General features: G+C 31.9%; 4 protein-coding genes across 5 annotated transcripts; 1 reads left to right on the forward strand and 3 right to left on the reverse strand.

Moving 5' to 3' along the window:
* Positions 1–490: 490 nt before the first annotated feature.
* On the reverse strand, positions 491–4,805 carry LOC100781947 (50S ribosomal protein L21, mitochondrial). 2 transcript variants are annotated; one of them, XM_003529277.4, is made up of 5 exons: positions 4,202–4,805; positions 3,653–3,733; positions 2,221–2,322; positions 966–1,040; positions 491–876 (listed from the first exon to the last, which is right to left on the reverse strand). In XM_003529277.4, exons 1-5 carry the CDS (start codon positions 4,610–4,612, stop codon positions 757–759), a joined length of 789 nt encoding a protein of 262 aa, XP_003529325.1. In that variant the 5' UTR covers positions 4,613–4,805; the 3' UTR covers positions 491–756. The 2 variants fall into 2 exon arrangements, with proteins under 2 accessions (XP_003529325.1, XP_003529326.1); XM_003529278.4 differs by lacking the exon at positions 2,221–2,322.
* LOC102667021 (uncharacterized protein At2g29880-like) lies at positions 4,639–6,082 on the reverse strand. Its single transcript, XM_006584337.4, has 3 exons — positions 5,546–6,082; positions 5,215–5,452; positions 4,639–4,730 (listed from the first exon to the last, which is right to left on the reverse strand). Exons 1-3 carry the CDS (start codon positions 5,900–5,902, stop codon positions 4,639–4,641), a joined length of 687 nt encoding a protein of 228 aa, XP_006584400.4. The 5' UTR covers positions 5,903–6,082.
* A 3,613-nt stretch (positions 6,083–9,695) lies between these two features.
* LOC100810270 (linoleate 13S-lipoxygenase 3-1, chloroplastic) lies at positions 9,696–19,639 on the forward strand. The gene is made up of 9 exons (XM_003528407.4): positions 9,696–10,227; positions 10,911–11,182; positions 14,781–15,018; positions 16,068–16,343; positions 16,471–16,553; positions 16,672–16,779; positions 16,881–17,182; positions 17,935–18,201; positions 18,661–19,639. Exons 1-9 carry the CDS (start codon positions 9,798–9,800, stop codon positions 19,415–19,417), a joined length of 2,733 nt encoding a protein of 910 aa, XP_003528455.2. The 5' UTR covers positions 9,696–9,797; the 3' UTR covers positions 19,418–19,639.
* Positions 19,640–19,963: 324 nt separating this feature from the next.
* LOC100782853 (GTP-binding protein At2g22870) lies at positions 19,964–23,103 on the reverse strand. Its single transcript, XM_003529279.4, has 4 exons — positions 22,489–23,103; positions 22,182–22,251; positions 21,037–21,199; positions 19,964–20,949 (listed from the first exon to the last, which is right to left on the reverse strand). The coding sequence occupies exons 1-4, from the start codon at positions 22,949–22,951 to the stop codon at positions 20,740–20,742; spliced, it is 906 nt and encodes a 301-aa protein (XP_003529327.1). The 5' UTR covers positions 22,952–23,103; the 3' UTR covers positions 19,964–20,739.
* Between the last annotated feature and the right edge of the window lie 177 nt (positions 23,104–23,280).

Raw genomic sequence — 23,280 nt, forward strand, 5'->3', positions numbered from 1 at the left:
CAAACTGTATAAGTAAATCCTGAGAGCCATAATTCTTTTAGCAGGCCAAACTTGAGCTTTTGGCTTTCAAGTTGATTCAACTCATTTGCATCTCTAGACTGCTCTCAACAGTTCATGTCAGGATCCTTTTTCTCCAGAACCTTTGCTTTTCCTAACACAGGATGATAATGTCAAAATGCCTGTTTGGATTAACGTTTGCAAAGTTAAGTTGAGTTAAACTTAAGTTTGCAAACTGAGTTTGCAAAAGTAACCCAAAGTCTTTTGCAAAACTAGGTATCAAGACAATTTTCATTACAAACACACTCTTGGGTAACCAAACACTACCAAAATGAGTTCACTCTCCAAAAGTACTTGTAGCATCCAAAAATACTTCTTCAACTGATAACCAAACATAGTCAAAGTTTGCATTTTTTTTTTGTCAGAAATTGGTAAAATGTATTATATAGTATCATGTTTTTTACTAACAAAAATTACAGGAGTCATTATTAAATTTCTTGAGACCTCGAAACCCGTTCAAACATTGAATCACTAATTATAGCACTACAGAGGGAAAAGAAAATTTGTGTAACAATTCTACAAAACCTGACTACTGAGTGGATGGTTGACTATTTCCACCTACCTAGAATTTGCAGATGCAAAATGAAGAGCTTATCAACAATATCACCATGCTCACTACATACCATCCAACTATCAAAACTCACTGAGACAAAAAGATAGCAATAACCATCAACACCCAAAGGGGTAGGTACATCCTTTTTAAGCAGTAACTGCAACTTTTTCCTTTTCTTTCTTAGCAGGTTTTGGAGGCTTTTCAGGCAATACATTTTGAGGTTTCTCAATTCCTTGAATATCAGTTATCCTTAACTTAGTCAATTCCTGAAGACAATAACCATGCATCAAGTAGAATTAGCATCAAACAAATGATATGAAACTTCACATGATAAAATAATTGATTTCCAACACACCTGACGATGTCCTTTGGTTCTTCGGTAATTCTTCCTTCTCTTTTTCTTAAAAATAATTACCTTTGCATCTAGTGCCTGGCATAAAGGAAAAATGAGCACACATGCAAGTGTATAGAAAGAAGAACAAAAATTGGTTAAATAAACCAGAAAATTTTCATTATTGCATCACATAGAAATCAAAAGCTATTAGAAAAAGGATAATTATAATGCATGGATGCAGATAACAGAGGAATAGGCAATGGGAGCCTGCAGGAAAAGGGGGCAGCAGTGCAGCACACAGACCATGTTGATAAAAGGAAATCATTACGAGCACCGTTATTCTACCATTTTAAAAAACAAATCACAAGAAGATTATGTTTGAGCAGGCATTATATTTGCTAACTATTTCGTTTCCAGGGTCAGATTCTGAGACTCAATCCAATTACAAAACATTTCACAGGGACGTTGCTAATTTTTTTTCCTTTATAAGTTTGTCTTATTTTTCTCTTGCCTCAAACTCCTCTTTTCTGCTTTTGTCTTCAAACTATGCCTAGCTCGTTGCCTCTTTGTGCTATCATATCCACCATTGCTGTCTAATTTTGCATTTCCATTTTTCTGCACTTCCATCATCAATGAGATTATGTTCACAAATTTTAAAAAATAAAATAAAACTCCATGAATTGAGGCAACCTTTCCACCAGGAGTTTGGCCTGAATCTTTTTCAAACTTCCAGGAAAGAATTTTTGGACATTATCTTTTCCATCATTAGACAAGTGTTTAGTACCAAAACTCAATGTGCTCAACATATGAAAGAGTTAAAGGGTCACTTGACTATGCACCATGAGGCATATACTCTTCTTCCATCTATTTTCCACTCATCTTCTCCATCTCTCCTTGCCAAAACAACATCCTCTTCAACTAGCACCTAGAGCCAAGATATCCCCTTTGCCTCCACGGCTACCATGAAGTGAATGGATGGGATGGACCAAAATGATATTATGACAAATGGTTTTAAAATTTGTCAACTTTGAGCAAATGATGAGTGGCAAAAGAGAGTGAGGAATAAAGGTTGAGAGGTACCAGTAGCATTCAGAACCATTGAGATGTTGAATTGGAACATGATAGGAAAACACTGAAAGCGACTATTCTTTGTTTTTAGAATTTGGATTTGGGCATACTTTCAGCAACATTTTCTAAAAAATGTTTTTTAAGTTCAACCAAACATATTGTAAAAAAGCTGATTCTGCATAATTTAAACAGGGAGTTCTACACTAACATGCTCCTCAACAACAGCGTGAACAGCTGCATCTGGTACTATGGGTCTGCCAACAATTGTCTGACTAGCAGAGCCAAGCAATAGTACTTTGTTCAAAATCAACTGCAATGGGCAAAAATGCAATGGAATATTCAATTAACTGGCATGGAAGATTCTATAACAAAGAAAATAGCAAATAATTAGTACAAAGAAAACAAGCCATAGATTATTATTTAATAAGACTGCTGACACTTATACAAACATACTGCAATTACAAAACCTAGGCAAACAAACTAGTTTGTAGAACTATCAAAATGGTAAGAAGCAACTGTGTAACAATAGTAACACAAGCCATTTACCATTGGGTAGGGAATAAGCAACAACTGTATTTCAACAATAATGTTTTCAAATAATGTTAAATGTCACCAAAATCATATTAGTGAAACGTCATACAATCTGATAAGTTCAGATCAACTATCCTTACTTTTTTTGGTAGGGGGAAAAGACAATCCATTATTTCTTTTAACTTTCTTTTTTCATCTCAACTGTATTCTACTACTTTAATATGTTTCATGCCAAATATTATTTGAAATATACTCATTATAACATTAAATATTGATGTAGCCCAAAACAAATTGTTGAGCTAAAGTGCTAAAAGTGCAATAGCTAAAGCTTGAGCAGGCTTATTATTTTTGGTGGCAACAAAGTACATTTCTCACAATAAATATTATCATATTTTTACCAAACAAAATTCGAAACTACTTTTCGTAGAATTTATAACAGCACGTGTCAAGCAATAACAGTGTTTAAAAAGTAATAGCAATCACAAACAGGGAGTAGGTTATAGTCTCTTATACAATGCTAAAAGAACTAAAATTCAAATTTCCACTTTTAACAAACTCGCATTTCATTTCATAAAAATAAAAATGACAATCTGTTCCTGGAACCTTTGCTTTTTTAAGGAATGCTTTCCTAATGTGAAACATCTCAAACACCCCCATAATAGCAATAATCTCATTCATCATAACCAATCTATTACACTTCAATAATAGGAAATATAATAGATTGCCTAGATCTTACAACACGAAGGAATTTAAAATTAAGACAGATGCCATCATAAAAACAATTAGCCAACAAGAAAAGACTCAAGAAGAAAATGGATGAGCAGGGGATAAAAGTCTGACATATAGTAGTAACTAATAAGACCTTAATGAAATAGAAATACCCAATTCCAAACATATCATGGGTAAACACACACAGTAAAATTATAATGACACAATTCACGCCCTTATCTTCCTCAGTCATTCTCCTTCTTTAATTTAAAGTTTGTAACAACAGACGATCTGTAAGCACCCAAGAAAGAATACCATTTTAAAAATAACCCTCTACCTGAAGCCAATCATACTAACACACATACTAGGAGTTAGGATCTTCTAGCAAAAGAGATACTCACCTTGTCATTCACTTCGCAAAACTTCAATCTTTCAGTGAAAATGCTGTCTCTGTTGCTTACTTTAAACTGGTGCGAACCAATCTGAACCAATAAAACCACAAACAATCACTTAAATCGAAATCAGATTTCTCTTTCCACTTTTTAGTTATAAAAACAGTTTTCTAAAACAGTTTCATGCTACTCACTAACTAATTTCTTAATCAAAACCAATCAAGTCTTGAAAATTCATTTCTAAACAAGTGCTTTAAAAAGAAAAAAAGCCAAAAATAACCCAAAGAAGTTGTCATTTTCTTACTTTTAACATGGAGATGAACTGGAACTATTTTTTAAGAGGAATCTTGTTTTATCAAACATGGTTGATTTGAGGACACAGGCAAACTTGCGGTTATTAAAAAAAAAAAACCCAGCAAGTTTTGTTTAATAAAAGAAGTTTTACGATTTTAGAAAATCAAAAACTATTTTTTAAAAAGAATAATCAAACAAGCTATAAAACAAACACTGAACACTGATATACACAGAATCAGGGAACAAAAGTTTGAAAAATGGAACCTGAACAACAGCGAAAACAGGCTCGTAAGGCTTAAAAACGCTATCTTCCTCCTTTTGAAGAGGACCCACCACTCTGTACCCAATAGCCGCCGCTTCCGCTTCCTTCTCCTCCGCCGTGTATACTTTTTTCCCTCTTGACACAGTGACGTCATCATCGTCAACATAATCCTCTTCTTCATCGTAATCCTCGTCACTATCATCTTCTTCGTCGCTGTGGTCGTCTTTTTTGTCGGAAGAGAAACAACGGAGGTGCGGGCATTGCGCAAAAACAGAGGCGCGTGCGGTGAAAGCGTGTGGAGAAGCGTTGGAGTTGGGAAATGGAAGCACGGCGAGTGAGCGAAGAGAGGATGCTTTTCGGAAGAGAAACGGTCTCGTTTGAGTTAACGCTCGCAGGCACCTCCTACTCGCCATGGTTGCTGCTGCTACTGTTGCAGTGTCTAAAAACTAGGGTTTGATCTCACACAACACGACGCAGGGGAACCACCGGTACCCGCGCTCGCTACATGCTCCTCCTCCACAACATATGGGCCTGCCTCAGCCCACTAAACAAACAAACAGTACTAGCCCATAAAATATGGCTCACTTGGGCCCAACATAATTCGAGCCCAGAAAACCCAACATAATGCTTCTTGTTGCATATAGCATTTTATATATCATGCTTATCAAAAAATATTAGTAGAAAGAGTTCAGCTGCTTAAGGGGGTGTATTGGATTGGGATTTTGAGAGAATATTTTGACAAAAACAATCTTGAAGATTTTAAAAGATTATGTGGGATTGTATTGATTTTGTGGAATTTTAAAAGATTTTTTTTAAAAGACTTTTTACAATCAGGATTCTTAACCCAAGATTTTAATGGATTTCTAACACAGATTTTTAAGATTTCAAAGTACTTTATGGATTTTTAAGATTTTGAAAGATTAATACATTTTAAACAAAAAAATAACGGAAGTTACAAAAGTGAATGAAAAAGATGATAAATAAATTATAATGTTTGAATAAAGAAAATAAAAACGATACTGATATGCTGGTTCATAGTTATTTGGTGTTATGAATGTATCACTATTAGGATCATATGAAAATTCTTCTATCCCAACAGTTCTATTTTCTGGCTCAAAAGTTGTTGCATCAGTATCATCTAGATCGACTGATATAGAATTATTCCCGCTAGAAACTCCACCCCCAACAACGATCTTCAAATACTCATAATCAACCATACTTTTTCCTCGAAGTTTGCTGTGACTTGGGTGGGACTAAAAAAAAAATCATTGTTAATATACTACAAATATTATAATTTACTAATTTATAACTATTAATATATTTAAAAGATTATGAACTTAGCTCACCTTTAAGTAATCTTTCCATACATCCTCATGAGCAGTGAAAGTTTTTCCAATTGGGTCCCATCCAAAGCCAGAGTTGTTGCGCATAAGGGTTGACATCATGTTATACTGGTTTCGAAACCACTTCATCCGACTCAAATAATGACTATAAGTTTTAGGGAATTTAGTTTTTGCATTGAGTTGAGGAAGTATTATTCGTACTACATTTTGTTTGCTAAGTGACCCATTGGCATCACGCAATCCCCTATTCATAGCATCCACCAAGAGGTGCAACAACTCATTGGTATCCTCCATAGTCCAAGATACATAATTATCTTTGTCTCTACTCTTTCCTTTGTTATTTTCTTGTGAATTCCCCATTTGATCGCTAATATATATATAAGAAACTAGTTATTTGACAAAAATAGTTATTGTTTCCTAATTGTCAAAAGTATAGTGACTATATCCCGAATAATATACAATTCAATAGAAAAACCAATAAAAAAACTACCTAATAATAAAATAAGGGTCATGCTAACATGCGCACTTAGGGCACATGTTAAGGATACTTCCAATAATAACTATGTCTTAAAAACAACAATTTTTTACTTTTAAAAAAGTAAATTGCACAACTTTCAATACAAAATTTCTATACATAATACACTAACAAGTGTCTTAAGGGCACATGTTAGCATTTTCCATAAAAATAATACTCATATATCATAAAATCATTTTAAAAAAACTATTAACAAAATAACAATAATAATAACACAATAACAATTAAAAAATTATTAACACAATAATAATAATAATAACACGCTGTCAAAAAAAAAATAATAACACATTAATAATTAACATTTTAATAATAACACAAGAAAATAATAATAATAATAATGGACGTTGTAAAAAAACAAGTTGAAGAAACAGAAAAAAAAAGAGTTTTTTATTTTGATTTGCATATACAGTACTAAAAAAAAAAGCAATATGAAATCTTGATGCATATCAATTGCCATTCTTTTGATGCATATTCATTGCCTGGACGTTGAAAACAATATGAATACGAAATCTTGAAGCATATACAACACCCTTTTCTTTTGATTTGCGTAATATACATATAGTATGAACAATATTGACTATCGATTGCCATTAAAAAAATAGGTAAAATTGATTGAAAAGTTATAAGAGAATGAACCTGGTAGTGGTTTGTGTCTTGTTCGGCAGGAGAAGAAAAAGTCTTTGGAAGATTATGAAAAGTCTCAAGGGTTTGGATGAGATTGTTGGAGGAGTATTTTATGTGTATTTCTAACTAAAAAGTCTCTCAAAATCCATTCCACAAAAGAATCCATCAAAATCTATTTACTTTTGAATACCAAAAGACATTTTAAAAGTGGTAAGAAATCTCAATTGAATACCAACAGATTTTGTTGCCCTGAAAAAAAAATCTTTATTGTCTTAATTGAATACCACAAGATTTGTTTATATTTTATAAAAGTCTTGATTGAATACCACAAGACTTTTTAATCATAAAAAAGTTTTTTAAAATCCTTTGAAATCTTAATCCAATACACCCCCCTAAATACATCTCTGTATTTTGAATATTAATTATTAGCTCTTGGTCGAGAATTATCCCGCTTCACCCAAAACATTAAAACTATATCAAAAAAAAATATATATTAGTGCTAAATATAAGGATGCTTATGTACCTACTTCTTTTATAGTGGAAAAATTAATTTTCATACTTTTTTAATAAAGAAACTAATTAATTAAGATTAATCTTTTTTTGGTGAAATGATAGGAAAAAACCCCGATAACCATTAAAAATCGCGATAAAACACCATAGAGATTACACCAATCATAAAGGCAACACCAAGAAAAGAAGCAACTACATGAAAAAATATGTATCCTATCATCAATAGATTGAGCATAACTAGCTAGCATATGAGTTATTTGGTTGCCTTCTCAAAGTGTATGAGACCAAGAAAAGCAACCAACCAACACTCCATTGTGGAACCATAGAATGCTTTTGGAAACCTCTTAAAGGCAATGTGTCCTCCTAAGGTGAGGTACTTGTTTGAAAGAATTGGGTTTGTTTCATTCATTGTGACTCAACTTGAAATTTTGGGACCCAATTGATAACTTTGATCTTTCACCATTTACCTAATTAAAGAACTGATATTGAGAAACATTTCAAGGTGATATTCTAGCATGGAAAAATACTTGTTTTGTTCATTGTTATCTAAATTAAAACTTTGGGACAAAAGTGATAACTTCAATCTTTCACCGTTTATCTAACTAAACAACTGTGATTTTTTGGATCTTAAACATATTTCAATTGCATTTAACGATTTTATAATTAATTTTATCTAATTTTAAAAATAAGCAAACTTTAAGTGAATCAATTCAATTGACACCGATTTTTGTACAACATTAAATACAATCACAAAATCATTTGTATGATTTTTAATTTATTGGTCGAATGATTATGAAAAATTAGTGCATAAACTTTTTTCTCTCATTTTCTTAGGACTGTTCAAAGACTTGTTGGGACAATAATTCAGTTGAGTGAGGACATTAATTATTGATAGTAATCGTCCTGAAAGGACAGAAACAGTTCACAACGTGTAAAATGTTCAACATCTTTTGCTTTTTTTTAGTACTTTATGTAAATAAAAAATTTAAAAATGTCAAGCTTTTTTTGGTAAAGATAAAAAATGTCAAGGTGATGACGGATCCAAGTCGGCGGAACAAATTATCTTTTTAAAAAATAAAAATAAAGGTAAAATAAGTTTTTTGTACTTTTAAAAATTTTAAATTTTATTTTACTCCACGTGCAGTGTTGTTTATATCAGTGTACAACTTTCTGTGCTTTGCAACATCATCCTATTTCTTTTTTCAGCTTATAAGTTAAATTAACGCTATTTAAAATAAATTCAAACGATAATTTTCAACTGCTTATTTAAAAATCAAATCGTGATAAACATGTTTAAGAGACTTGTATATTTCATTATTAACTGGGCCATATTTTGACAATGAAGGATAAGAATAAAATATATTATCATTACAAAAACTTTTTTGTCGTGACTCTATAAATATTTTATGACAAGAATAATGTATAATGACAGAACCATATTATTATTAAATTTGTTAAATCCTATAAATACTAAGGTTTTGAGTAAAATGTCCCAGGATTTACCTTTGGATTTTTCAGCTTTTTACATAAAGAATAGAAACAAGAGAAAAATGTTATACACTAATAATATAAATAATTTTATATAATCACTCCATCATAATTTTTTATTATGTAGCATAAATTTTTTAACTTTTAAAATAATTATCATAAAATAATTTAAATAATAATATATAATTAGATAATAATATAAAATAATTTTAAACTTATTAAGAAATGCTAAAAGAAATATTAAAATTCTAACGATATGTAAATAAACAGTTCAAAATATAATGTACTCTTTGTTAATCTAAGATGAAATAATTGAGATTAAGAAAAAAAAATAATGTAAAAAGAGAAAATAAAAAATAAACTTAAATATTTAAGCATTTGGAATTTGAGAAAAAAGTAAACAAAATTGAAATTCACACGCCATATTTTTCGTAGACAATACGATCTTGACGTAAGTGTGACACGAACTAGAAAATATTTACTACGCATTACTATACTAGAAAATTATTAATTATGACCTTGGCATCCGCGTGAGGCCTGATTGTGCTTAATATTCGTAACGCAAAAATAATATTTGTTCGTTAAAAATTTAAAGTAAAAAAATTGTTATTGAAATGAGTAAAATTAAATTATTATTTACGATATCTTTTGTTTTCTTTGATGATTCTTTTATGATAAATATTTTTTCTTAATTATTTTTTTAATTGTAAGATTTTTTTTTCTAAAATTTGTTTGTCTTTTTCTTATAAGATTTTTTAAAGTTATAAATGTATTAATTATTTTTGTTTTGTTTTATGTATCTTTACTTGGTTATTTTTTTTTCCAAGAGAAATAATTAAATGAGTATAAAGAAAAAACAATAGTTTTAAAATGATAATATAATTAATTGATAAATTAAACATAATTAATTAAATTATTAGATAAAAAGATCTCTTAACCTATTCCTAATATACATGGCCGGGCACAAACTTTGACTATAAATACTATACCCCCAATTAACACTCGCTTATTCAAGTTATCACTTTCCTGAATTGAGTGTAACAGGATCATTTTTTTGTTATCTTATATAAAGGTCCTCAAGGAAGGTATTGTACTGAGATGACTGAGACAAGGGTTAATACTCTCATGGTCACGAGTTCCGGCAATTATGGCATGTTGCACAACAACAAAATTCATTTGAATTGCCAATTCCTTGGTCTCGGGCATTCCATCAAGGAACATGGTAGGTTTGGGTTAGTGTGCTCTTCATCACTTAGTGGTGGTGGTAATAAGATGAAACTTAGAGTGAAGAAGAAGGGGAAGCAAAGTTCTTCACCAACCATGATGGTAGCTCTCAATGAGGGTCATGAGGCCATCTCTGAGGAGTCCACTACCGTGAAGCTCTTGGCTCTGGTGGCTGTGAGGAATAGTAAAGATAATAACAAGGTGTTTGCAAATGAGATAGTGAATAACCTTCTAACCATTTTCTGGCCTCAAAACCAGACCAAAGGTGTTGTTCTTCAACTTGTTAGCACACAGCTTGATCCCAGTACGTGATCTCTTCAATTCATTCTTTTTAATTTTTTATTTTTTTTTTGTCTATCTACCCTATTCAACCCATGAAAATCTTCACTGCAAAGTAAAATTGGAGTTTTGCTTAGTAGGGTTATGTTTGATCTAACATATTGTTAGATGGGAGGAAATTAAATGAAAGAGTATGATTTTTTATGAAGTTTTATTCTTTGGTTCAATTTCTTAAAGAAGAGAAGAGGGGGAGTAGTTTTTTTTTTCATCTATTTTTTTACTATTTTCCAATTTTTTGAGAGTTTTGTTGGAAAGAGGAGATTTAAAACATTCTAAGTGTATGGACTAAACTATCTTAACTTATATTTTGAAATAAAAAAACTATAAAGGTATACAAGTAATTTAGCTTTTAAAATATTTCTTCTCTCCGGGAGAAAAAAACAAGAAAATTTTTTATCATTAAATATGTGTGGATCAATTGGGGGTTGATTTATTCAATTTTAAGTCATCCATATGTAATTATGTTGAATATTTAGATGAAAATTTTGATTGTCCATAATAGTTACACTCATTTTAAATATGATTGTTTTCAATTATTGGGGATTGTTTTAAATATGATTGTCTCTAACTACTACAACTATTTGATATATATAGTGTCGGCTTAATTTTTAATGTCCAACTTGTTATGCTGTAACATTAAAATAAAAGGGAGAATGGAAGCAAAGTTGAGCAAGAAAACCGTTTTGGAGTTATCCGAAGACCATAAAGTTGATGAGAAGGGAAGAATCAGCACCTATAAAGTTGAATTCATTGTGGACTCTGATTTTGGGATCCCTGGTGCTGTTACCGTGGTTAACGGCTTTGACAATGAGTTCTTCTTGGAAAGCATAACCATGGCACAAAATGTTCATTTTGCTTGCAAATCTTGGGTTCAACCAAACAAGCTTGACCCAGAGAAGAGAATTTTCTTCGTTAACAAGGTAATTAATATACATGCATGGTTTGTTGACTCAACTGAATTTTAGCAAAATTAACTAGTGTGAGGTTTGGATGTGATGATCATCTCTTGTAAATAGGTTTGGGGTACCCTATGTGCCCTATACATTTTAATAGATATCTTTTTCCTGATTAAAAAAAAACTAGTGTGAGATTTGGTACGAACTAGTAGATCAAATTAAAATTTATATGCATCAACTTTGGATTTACTCTATTCAAGTTGATTGATTATTTTACAGGAAATTAATTTTTAAATAAATCCAGTTGATTATATGATAAATTAAATTCTTTTGCTAAAGTAAAAATATAATAGGATTTGATAAAAAAGAAATATATAATAGGATTAGGTTAAGCTGGCTAATTATTTCTTGTTTTGTTTTCTAAGAAAATATTTGTTGTTTTGTATCGTTATAAACACGTATTATTTTTTAATCGTTTTAAAAATTTGTGATATATTATATTTATATATAAGGTAAAAACTATTAAAAATTTAAAATAATCTAAAACTAAAGTTTAAATAACAACACTAATTTACATTTTTTTAAATGTTGATACTATACTCTTTAAAAATCTCTAACGTGTTCAAATTTTCAACACCAACTTTAAACCCAACAATTGTTTTATTCTATGCTCCCCTGTATGCCTCATTAATAAAGATTTCTTGAAAAAACAAAAACCTTTACTCGACATGACTTCTACTCCAAAATATACCTAGCTACTTACCACCCAATTGAAGGATACGCTGTATTTGGTTGTCAGCTGACTCAACTAAGTTTCAAATTGACCTTTAAAAAAACACTAGGTTTTAAATTGCATTTATGTAACAGCAACCTTGAACTCAATATAACCCAATATTATTATTAAAGGGTTTAATTAAGTTTTTTATACTTAAAATATAAGTTATTTTTATATTACTAGCTATTTTTTTTAATCAAGTATTTGAAAAAGAGAAGTCATATTTATTTTATTATTTGTCGTTAGTTGTTTTTCGTTAAGCGATGACATGATAAATATAATATCAAGTTATCACGTCTTGTCATAGATACCTCGTTGTTATGTCATCACTTCCAATGACATGATACTGACGTGTCAACTGTGATTGATGTTATCACTTAATAGAAGACGACTAACGACATATAATAAAATGAAAAAAAAAATATTTTAGGTGTGTATTTGACAAAAAAATAGCTAATAATATAAAAATGACATATTTTTCAAGTATGAAAAACTTATTTAAACAATATATAATTGGTGTTTTACATTCTATGATCAATGTACACATATAACATGTCATGTCTTCCCTCACTCTTCATTCATTATTCTTTAGACTTAAAATATATATCTCGCCATTTGATCTTGTTGGGTTTTCTTTTAACTTAGTTCAAATATTAATTGTGTGCATCTTAACTTTTTAATTTCACCTTTAATACTATCTTATTAATCTAGTTCAATTGATTAAACATGATAAATTGATACGTGAGTTATTATAAATTTCAAATAGTATTTTTTTATTCCTATCAATAAGAAATATTTTATTAATTTAATGTATTTCTTATTTTGAATGAGGAATTATCTTAAAAAAATAGGATAAAATTTCTTTAAGTCTATATAAAAGTAAATTACATATATGTTCATCAAGTTATTTTAATTAATTCTTAAATTTTTTTATAAGTTTACAAATATTTGATCAAATAAAAGTGTTTGAGAAATGATTTTTTCTTATTAACTTAAGATTTGTTTTTAACATAACTTAAATTTATGATTACTATTTTCATTTTTAATAAAATGATAAAATTTTATCATTTATCATTTTACCTGAAATTAAATTATTTATTTTGATAAAATTCCTCCTTATTATTTGTTAACTAAAAAATTGTTTTTCAAATTGGCATAAGTTTTTCATACCTGAAAAAAAAGATCGTTTTTATATTATTATCTAAAAATTCATTTTTTTTGTCAAATATTTACTTGAAAAAAATTTTGGTTTCATTTTACTATTTACCGTTAATTCTCTTAAGTTCAATGATGATGTAAAAGATGATATGTCACATCATCACGTCCAATCACCGATACGACATTACTACAACATTTAAGGTGATGATGTAACAATGAAATGTTTGTGACAAGACATAATAGTGTAACATTCCGTTTGTCACATCATCTCTTTAACAGAAGGAAATTAATGGCGGATAGTAAAATTAAATTAGTTTTTTTCAAGTATTTAATTAAAAAAAAGAATATTAGGTAATCTAAAAATTATATTTTAGGTAAGAAAAGGTTAATTAAATCTTAGTAAAGTAACTAGTTGTGACAAAGGATCTCTTTCTTATTTAAAGTGAAATAAGCCTCACTTGAAAGAAAAGTAAAATAAACAAAATGAGATTCATGTGCAATTAATAAAATATAAGATATTGCGAGATTTCTTTCATAAATATTTTAAAATTATATTATTAATAATATAGATTGTTTCATAATTTGGATAAAAAAATTAATGTAACATTATACGATCTATATAAAAATTGTAAACCATGTTAAAGATGCTCTCTCTCACATGCATTTCACATGTCAACTAAATTGTTAAATTAAACGTGCTTAAGTTCTCTCTTTCTACAACCATGATGTAAAACAGTTAGTTTCAATGTTATGAAACCCATTTCGGTCACCGGCAAGAATCAAGGAACTGTTAATATTCACGCACAAAAAATATTATTTTCATATGGTGATTTTTGTTTTAAGATTTAGAAATGAAAATTGTTTTTATGAACACAAAAATAATCACCATTCAGTAATATAATTTGCCTATAGTTAAATCATTATACCGCCCTTGCTGCAAAGACTATACAAGACAACCCATGGGATTAACACACCATGAGAAGAAGAGACCAGGCTTAATTCCTTTCTTGTATAGGAACCACTGCCACGAAACCTCCTTAATATCATCTGAAAACAATATTGTTTCTCAATTGCCAAATTTGCCAACATGTTTCATTTTAATCTCCACGAAATCAAATGAAAGTTCACTTGTTTTATGTTAATTTAATTTTGTTTACATTAAAATCAAATGCAACATAGCAGCACAATGATCTTTAAAATGAAAAACAATAAACAAATAAAAAAGAAGCGAACATTACGAGAATAGGATGGCCGAACTTGGAGTTGAGAAGCTCCTTGATATCTTCCCTGACACTCTTCAACTCATCAGGATCAGTGTTAGAAAAAAGATGATCTGCCATGAAAACCTGTCATAAGAATAGTTATCATTCTAGAAGTAGTTAATGTAGTGGATAGAAGTAGTTATCATATAGTGGATAGTAGTAGTTATCATGTAGTGCAATCATTGACTATAAATAATTCCTTTTGTATTGAATAAAAAAGGCAGAAATATATTCAAGGACGAGCAACCTAACAATCAGACGCAACTGATTTCAGCACCGACACCGTTTCGTATCCTCCACTCGAAACGCCAACCTTAATTATATTATAAGTGTGATTAAGTCTCTAAAGACTAGTTTCATAACTAGCAAAATCTTAATTATGGTGGTTATTAAAAAAAATAAAATTTGATGTATCTGTACACAACAGGTGTATCTACCCTGTGAAACACCAATTGGGGTGAAAGAACTAAGAGAAAAGGAACTGAAACAGCTAAGGGGTGATGGATGGGGACTTAGGGTATCTTCTGATAGAATCTATGACTATGATGTATACAATGATTTGGGTGATTCAGACAAAGGAGATAGGTTTGCAAGGCCAACACTGGGTGGTCAACACAACCCTTACCCCACACGTTGCCGCACTGGACGACCACCATCTACCGTTGGTCAGTTTCACTCATCATAGCATGCATGACATTTTTTAGCTTTAATTTGTTGCATTATGTTGGCCATGCACACTCACTAAAAAATTATTCCAAATTATTTAGTTGTGTAGCATCATCTTCTGCACCAATAGAATCCAAAATGTCCATTCACACACACACATATACTCTATGATTGAAGAATATTTAATACATCTTATTGAACATTGATTGACCATTATTATCAAAGCACTTATCAACAGAGTCAGATTCAAAGTTATTTTATTTGCCTAAATGAGCTTATATGGATGGAATATTTTAACAGATGAAGTGTAAGATGAATTGCATGTTTGGATTAAAGTTTGAATTTAATTTAAGTTTGTAAACTGAGTTTGTAAAAGTATCATAAGTCTTGATTCTCCAAAACTTGGTTTTCATGCAAAATTTTACTATTAAACATACTTTTGTGGGTAAGTAAACATTGTTTCAAACTGACTTTTAGAATACTCCCATTGAAAATCCAAACATAGCAAAACTAGAGATCTTCAAGTTTTTGTCTTTTCTTTTCCTTTTTTGGAGTGATGTGTAATACTAGTATTTACTTACTGAGTTTGATTATAACACATATTCAGTGGAATAATTTTTTAAAATATATAACATAAAATAATTATCACATAACAATTTTATCCGTGTAAAAAACTTCACACTATCACCATATTCTAATTAAATTATTATTTACTTTTATAAAAATGATAAAATCTTTATCTTTATCTCTACTAAACGAAGGATCCAAAGTTAGTCTTAAGTCTTAACTCCTTACATATCAACTTTACCCTAACACTTTCAATCACATCGTAAATTTATCACCTTCCTAAATGTAAGATTCGCAGATTATATGATTTTGTTTAAGTGGTTGGAGCCAGTAAACTTGGAATATTAATAAGCATTGTTGATATTAAAACTGAAAAATAAATAAGGCACATAGCATGGACAAAACTAACAAGTGAGGGAAGAGAAATGGACATGCATGTTATATTTTGACGTTCTTTCATTTTACATACAAACATGGACAGATACGAAAATGGAGTCACGACCGAGTGATGAATCAGAGTTAATATACGTTCCTAGAGATGAAGAACTGGGGGACATAAAGCAAGAAGTCATTGATCAAGGAAAATTGATGGCAATGCTTAAGAATATTATGCCTGCGTTAGTAGATAAAATCATGGGCAATGAAGGAGTTTTCAACATTGATTACTTTATTAAAGAATCAGGGCAATCTATTATGTTCAACTTGGGAGGTGCCGTACAGGAATTTTTTAAATTCGATCCTCCAAAAACATTTTCAAGTTAGTGAAACTAAAGACTCCCATTTACTATTATCAAATGAATTTTCTTCATGTCCAAGTTAATATTTGTGTGAATGTGGTTTCATTTTAGACAGAAATTATTCAAGTGAAGTGGAATGATTTTCAGGGGAAAAATCACATTTCTTACTGGATGATGAATTTGGGCGTCAAGTGCTTGCTGCGTTCCCTCTAGGTATTGAAAGGCTAAAGGTAATAATTACAACAAGAGAAATGTTACTGACACGATCACTACACTTTTTTTAATACTTTTTTTTATTATTAATTAAAATTTATTAAATGTTATTTCATGTTGTCACTTTTCCAATAGGTTTTCCCTCCCGCGAGCAAATTGGATCCCTCTAAATATGGTTCAGTAGAATCAGCTTTGAAAGAAGAACACATTATAGGCCATATTGAAGGGATGTCAATTCAACAGGTACAAAAAAAAAATAAAAATTGTCCTCTTACCAAAGGCTAAGTTCCATGGAAATAAGTCTAATAACAAATCATAAAATGTTCCCTGCTTTTAAAATTTAGGCATTGGAAGAGAATAAGTTGTTCATGCTGGACTATCACGATGTTTACCTTCCATTCCTTGATCGCATTAATGCTCTTGAAGAGAGAAAAGCTTATGCAACGACCACAATTTTGTTCCTCACCAAAATGGGAACTCTTAAGCCTATTGCTATCCAGCTTGCTCTTCCAACTGGGAATCCAAATACTTCATCCAAGCAAGTTCTCACTCCTCCCAAAGATGCCACCTCTAAATGGCTCTGGCAACTTGGCAAAGCACATGTTTGCTCCAATGATGCTGGTGTTCATACACTTGTGCACCACTGGTATAAAATTTTATTTGGACAATACTTAAATACAATTTCTTACGTGTTTTTCACTTTACTTTCTCATTAAAATTGAAATTCCACCTTAGTAACTCACAATAAAAGTCAATAGTCAACATTGAATACCGAGAGAGTTCCAATTTTGATAAGAAAATAGTATCAAAAAGTCCTAAATTAAAGAAGTGCAACTAAATTTTGTCTATTTTGTTTCTTATTAAAAATAGTATTTTTGAAAAACAAAATCCTTACCTGTACATCTATTTTAGGAAATAAATGATGTCATTGCTCCATATTCATAACAATGATCATTGGCTTCATTGAGCAAAGAAATCATGATAATTATCATATTATGCAATGTGGGGATTACATAGTTGATACTAGAGCTATAAGTGAATCTTTTTGGCAAGAACCAAGAAGTCTAACACTCAGCAGTTAGGTTCAGGGCAGGTGTTCATCCGCATAAACCTAACAATGATGGAATGTAACAAAAGAAAACAACAAACTTGTACATGTATCAGATATCTTTCATAATAATTAAGAACAAGTTACACAGGAGAGATTAGAAAACATAATAGTAATGAATATGATTTTTTTTATCGACAAATATTAGTTGTTTTAGTTTGTTAGTTTTTGTTAGTGGGATGATTCAATTGCATGATCTTTCCTTTCCCCTCCTTCCTTTAACCACTGAATCAATCTTATAACTCGTTAGTAATGAACATGATGGCATTGACCTCTTTATAATTGAACAGGTTACGTATACATGCTTGCATGGAACCGTTGATAATTGCAACTCATCGGCAATTGAGTGTGATGCATCCTATATTCAAGCTTCTGCATCCCCATATGCGATACACACTCAAGACAAATGCAATAGCACGTCAGACACTCATCAATGCTGAAGGTACCATTGAGACAGACCACACTCCAGGGAGATACTGTATGCAATTTAGCTCAGCTGCCTATAAAGATTGGTGGCGGTTTGACATGGAAGGTTTTCCTGCGGATCTCATAAGAAGGTAAATAAGATTGTTTTCACTATTAACAAAACTAACAACTAGCATTTGTCAATAAAAAAATTTATGCATTCCCCATAAAAATTATTCTTGAAATCTTGAATTCGAATATCATTTTATGTACGATTATGTAATATTTTCCTAGTTTTATATTGATGAAAAGGAGTACTTGATGCATTTGTTTCGATATATTGCATATAAATAAGATTGTGTAATAATGGACCAACTTTTACAACTTTTAAGCAGCTATCTCTATTTATCATTGGGACAAAACCTAGATACAATTCTATAGATGTTATGTATTATTCTTCAAAGTTTTACCCCAATCATCTGCATAATTTCGATTGGGGAACGATACAAATAACATCTATTCAACTATATGTAAGTTTTATCCTTAACATTATCCTTTGCTAGGTACCTAGGCATTGATGATGAGATCTAATAATTTATTTTCTTCTATAGAGGTTTAGCAGTTCCAGATGCAACCCAACCTCACGGCATTAGACTACTTATTGAAGACTACCCTTATGCAGCTGATGGACTCCTCATATGGTCCAGCATAAAGAAGTTGGTCAGGACCTATGTCAACCATTACTATAAAAATTCCAATGCCGTTTCTTCTGACAACGAACTCCAATCTTGGTACAGAGAATTCATCAATCTCGGACACCCTGATCATAAAAATGCTAGTTGGTGGCCTAAACTTGACATCCCTGAGGATCTCACCTCCATGCTTACCACTGTTATTTGGCTTGTATCAGCACAACATGCTGTCTTGAACTTTGGTCAATACCCATATGGTGGGTACGTTCCAATCCGTCCACCACTAATGCGAAAACTAATTCCCAAGGAAGAGGATCCTGAGTACTCAGATTTTGTCATGGATCCACAGAGATACTTCTTATCATCACTGCCAAGTTTATTCCAGGCATCAAGGTTCATGGCTGTGATCAACATTGGTTCTGCACACTCGCCTGACGAGGAATATATAGGACAAACAAAGGATTTGTCCTCTTGGTCGGGAGAGCCTGAGATCATTGATGCATTCAATCAATTTTCAATGGAGATGAAAAGTATTGAGATGGAGATCAAGAGAAGAAATGCCGATCCAAAACTTAGAAACAGATGTGGCGTTAACGTTTTACCATATGAACTGCTTATACCAAGTTCTGAACGTGGGGCAACAGGACGAGGAGTGCCAAATAGTGTTACAGCCTAGTCCAATATGTGTACAAACCAGCAACTGAATCAATGTTCTATTATTCTTCACCTTAGCTGGACTAAAATGGATTTAATATTTGATCTCCTAAAAACAAAAAAGAAAATAAAATGCAAAAGGGAATAATGCAGGTTTGAAATCATCTGTAAGTATCGTGTACTGAGTAGCATTAAGAATCCTTCTTGGTCAAAAAGAATGTTGTGTATGTTTTATTACAGTTTACTCTAGTCTGGTGCATGTTTTAACTTGTACACGTTTATGCACTGATCCAGAGTATAATGTAAAAAAAAAAAAGTTCAAAATGTGTGAACTAAAAACTATGCCTCCTATAAATATATTCTTATGTGGTCGAAATTTATTGTTCTCGACACCCAACATACATATAATGTGGAACAACCATTTCCCATGACAAAAACCAAGTGTTTAAACGGAGTATGAGCAAATTGCAGTAGAAAAAGAAGTGACACTTAAGGACACATCCTTGCGCAAGCAACAATACCAAACTCTGGACAAACTGAAAGGTTAATAATATAGGGAGAAAGGGACTTGCAACAAATATATGCATTCTTAAAAAACATAATCTGAAATCCTATTAGTGGAATAATGACAGAGTATGTTTGTTCGACTGCGTTGGCAAAAGGAAGAAACCCCTTATGCGTTGAAGGTGCTTCAGAATGAACACCACAGCAATTCGGACGGTTTCTCAAACATGCGCACACTTGGCAACATTATTATTCGAGCCTCTAAAAATACATCAAAGCATTTACAATGTTTACATATTGCAAAAAGATTAGTTTTGCTCCAGAAAATCTTAAATGCCAAAGCAATAAACTAGCGTACCTCATTGCCCAGAGGCTCTTCGCTATGCGAAGGTATGAGGGAGGGATATTGTACGCAGCCTTACCCTTGCCAAAGCAATGGTACCCCAAAATATGTATTCAGGCAACTACGGATAAATAAAGCCAGCACGATACTATATCCCAGTTGAAAGCATACAACATTTCCTGTGATGTTTTATCCCCATTTGCATATAACGTGACCATTAACCCTAATACTCAGTGTCAGTATGTGGAAATTCATTATCCAGAAACAACTCAAACTTGATTCCCAAGTAAGTTGTATATGTTGTTGCAGTTCAAGAAGAACAAAGATCCTGAATCCTGATCAAAGATCCAGCTGAAATATTTCAAGGCTCAACCCAACCCATAGCTCTTTCACATGACTCTTCCATATAGTTGCATCTTTTACAAGTTCAACTTTGACCCTGCATGGCCTGTTTTCTCATGGATAGTCACATCTTGCTTAATTTTGAGCATTTTCTCCTACTGATCCCAGTAGTTTCTTAGTTGAGACATATGCAAGAGAAGCTCATCTCTGCCCATACCAGTGGCACTGCTGGTCATAATCCATGGGGGATGTTGCTTGTAGTTTTGTCTGATTAACTCTTGAAAATCCCTTATGTTCTCATCGGGCCGTTTCCCCTTTGCCACCTTCATTTTGTCACATTTTGTGAAAACAAAAGTGATCGGTATCTACAATTCACAAAAGTTTTTACAGTATTTAGACCTGTTTCAGTACCTTGACAACGTTACTTTAGGACTATATATAAAATATCATACATTATTGCGTCCAAGCCAATTTGCACAATCCAAGTCAATTTTTTGAGGTGGAACACTTGCATCAATGAGCAGCAAGACAGCGACCAGAGTACTTTTGTTCAAAAAGTACCCTTTTGTGAATGAGGACCAATCCGTTTTAGCAGCTTCAGGTGCTTTAGCAAAGCTGCATAAAAAAAAAGTATATCATGAGTAGTTGACAGCATCACCACCAATCAAAAACCCTAAATCCTCTCCAACCAAGAGGGAGGTGGAAATACATGGAAGAAAATCATTCAAGAAAACATGGATGAAGCGGGACAATTAGGAAATACAAGTAAACATACGACACTGCTATTAAGCGTTTTAAAAAAATTATTTGCTACTACTATTAAACAACTAGAGAAACTTAAAAAGCAAGGAGGGTATCTATGGACTGCATCAATCAGCTTTATTAATCAAATATGGAATCAGATGACCTCTCCCAATATGGATCTATCTGTATAACTTTGAGATTTAATAAAAAAATACATTTCCATGTAGTTTGTATTATGTCATGCTGGTTTTATACTAATTGATTTTGCAACATTGATTTTGAAGTAAAGTGGTTTATGTTTGGACACTTTTATTATTAAAACAAGTTAGTAGTAAAACTATAAAATTTTGAATCCAATGCAAAATCTACTTAAAGTTTCTTTAAGTCAAAATGAATTTTGGACCTAAAATCGATTCCTCAATGTAGGACAAACATTTCATTTTGTACCTAAAATCACATAAACCAGGATTTCAACTTGATTTGAAAATTGTAAATCCAAGCATGCACTTAAAACTTTACTACTGAAAGCACGTTTGACTAAAAGTTAAAAATGTAACTCTTATTTCGATTTAAAAATTTCATACCACAATTCTACTTATAAGATAAAAACTTGAAAACATTCTCTTTAAACTCTCTATTAACCTAAACCAATTTAGCAAAACGATCACCCAAACACATGCAGCAAGAGCATTTTAATTTGTGTATATAACTACTACTTAATACTTTATAAATTTAAAAGCTTTTTGATATATAGACTTATTAGATTATGATGACAGTAACCATCCATTAGAAGCATAGAAACATGAAGGCATGAAGCAGAGCTAATTGGGAATTAGCGAGTGACTAAACTGACCCGTAACCAGGCAAGTCAACAAGGTACCAGCTTTTGTTGACCAGGAAGTGATTGATGAGCTGCGTCTTCCCTGCAACAACAACAACAACAACATTGTTACATCTTAGAATGTCGGTTATAGGCCTAACTCAACCCTACAAAACTGGGATCTCCAACATTACGCAATTGTTACACTATTTTATGCTCATCACTAGTCGAAGACGCGGGATCTCCAACATTACGCAAGTTGTTCGAAATCAATTTATAGAAAAGAAAAAGGCACAAAAAAAGAAAGAAGAAGCTTAACCTAACTAAGTAACTAACTAACCTGGTTTCTTAGAAGTGAGAGCAATCTCTTTCTTGCGGACGAGGGAATTGATGAGGGAGGATTTTCCGACGTTGGAGCGACCAAGAACGGCGAATTCAGGTCGGTTGTCTTTTGGGCAATCCCTGGCGCGGGCGCTGCTCTTTACGAACTGGACGTCCTTGATGTGGGAATCGCCGGCGTAGGGTCCGACGGCGATGTTGGAGCCGGGAAGGACCGTGGAGTCATTGACCTCGTCGGGTTCAATCCCTGGAGGGATGAATAGCTGGAATTCGAAGGAAGGAGGAGGGCTGGTGGTGGTTTTGGAAGCGTGGGTTGAATGGGAAAGAGGGTGGCGGAAAGAGAAGAGAGAGGGTGGTGTTGGTGTTTTGGAAATGGAGAGGGAAGAAGGAGAGAGAGACAGAGAAGAAGGGGTTTGGAATTGGAGACTGAGCTTCATCACTGCTCTTCTCACCAGCGCTGTCATCCTTCTTCGTACCCTTGGATTGGGGGTTCCAGTTTCCAAATTCCAATGCCGATAATAAATAGGGTTCGTTTTCGTTAACGACGTCGTGTTTTCACTTTTCTCATTTCTGGATAGAGTGGAGTCTAACTGATTAGTGTTAGTGGTTGCAGGATACAGCCAGAGAAAATGTTCGAAAACAAATATATATATATATATATATATATATATATATATATATATATATATATATATATATATATATGAATTGTGAAGTCTGAAGAACAATTAAGAGAGAAAAAAAAAGATACATTTTTCTTTTATTATTTAAATTAAAAAATTATGACTTATTA

Source organism: Glycine max, chromosome 7 (genome assembly GCF_000004515.6).
Source record: "Glycine max cultivar Williams 82 chromosome 7, Glycine_max_v4.0, whole genome shotgun sequence".
NCBI classification, from domain to species: domain Eukaryota; kingdom Viridiplantae; phylum Streptophyta; class Magnoliopsida; order Fabales; family Fabaceae; genus Glycine; species Glycine max.

What these genes read in the sequence shown, in the direction of transcription:
- LOC100781947 (XM_003529277.4), bottom strand. Translation starts at nt 4,612, where the DNA reads ATGGCGAGTAGGAGGTGCCTGCGAGCGTTAACTCAAACGAGACCGTTT. An exon ending in CTGTTTTCGCTGTTGTTCAG is followed by an intron (nt 3,734 to 4,201) that starts GTTCCATTTTTC and finishes TTATTGGTTCAG; the next exon opens with ATTGGTTCGCACCAGTTTAA. An exon ending in GAACCAAAGGACATCGTCAG is followed by an intron (nt 877 to 965) that starts GTGTGTTGGAAA and finishes TATTGTCTTCAG; the next exon opens with GAATTGACTAAGTTAAGGAT.
- LOC102667021 (XM_006584337.4), bottom strand. Translation starts at nt 5,902, where the DNA reads ATGGGGAATTCACAAGAAAATAACAAAGGAAAGAGTAGAGACAAAGAT. An exon ending in TATGGAAAGATTACTTAAAG is followed by an intron (nt 5,453 to 5,545) that starts GTGAGCTAAGTT and finishes TTTTTTTTTTAG; the next exon opens with TCCCACCCAAGTCACAGCAA. An exon ending in TGAACCAGCATATCAGTATC is followed by an intron (nt 4,731 to 5,214) that starts GTTTTTATTTTC and finishes GGGCTGAGGCAG; the next exon opens with GCCCATATGTTGTGGAGGAG.
- LOC100810270 (XM_003528407.4), top strand. Translation starts at nt 9,798, where the DNA reads ATGACTGAGACAAGGGTTAATACTCTCATGGTCACGAGTTCCGGCAAT. An exon ending in ACGACCACCATCTACCGTTG is followed by an intron (nt 15,019 to 16,067) that starts GTCAGTTTCACT and finishes AAACATGGACAG; the next exon opens with ATACGAAAATGGAGTCACGA. An exon ending in CATACACTTGTGCACCACTG is followed by an intron (nt 17,183 to 17,934) that starts GTATAAAATTTT and finishes ATAATTGAACAG; the next exon opens with GTTACGTATACATGCTTGCA.
- LOC100782853 (XM_003529279.4), bottom strand. Translation starts at nt 22,951, where the DNA reads ATGACAGCGCTGGTGAGAAGAGCAGTGATGAAGCTCAGTCTCCAATTC. An exon ending in TCTCACTTCTAAGAAACCAG is followed by an intron (nt 22,252 to 22,488) that starts GTTAGTTAGTTA and finishes TTGTTGTTGCAG; the next exon opens with GGAAGACGCAGCTCATCAAT. An exon ending in ATTGGCTTGGACGCAATAAT is followed by an intron (nt 20,950 to 21,036) that starts GTATGATATTTT and finishes TGTGAATTGTAG; the next exon opens with ATACCGATCACTTTTGTTTT.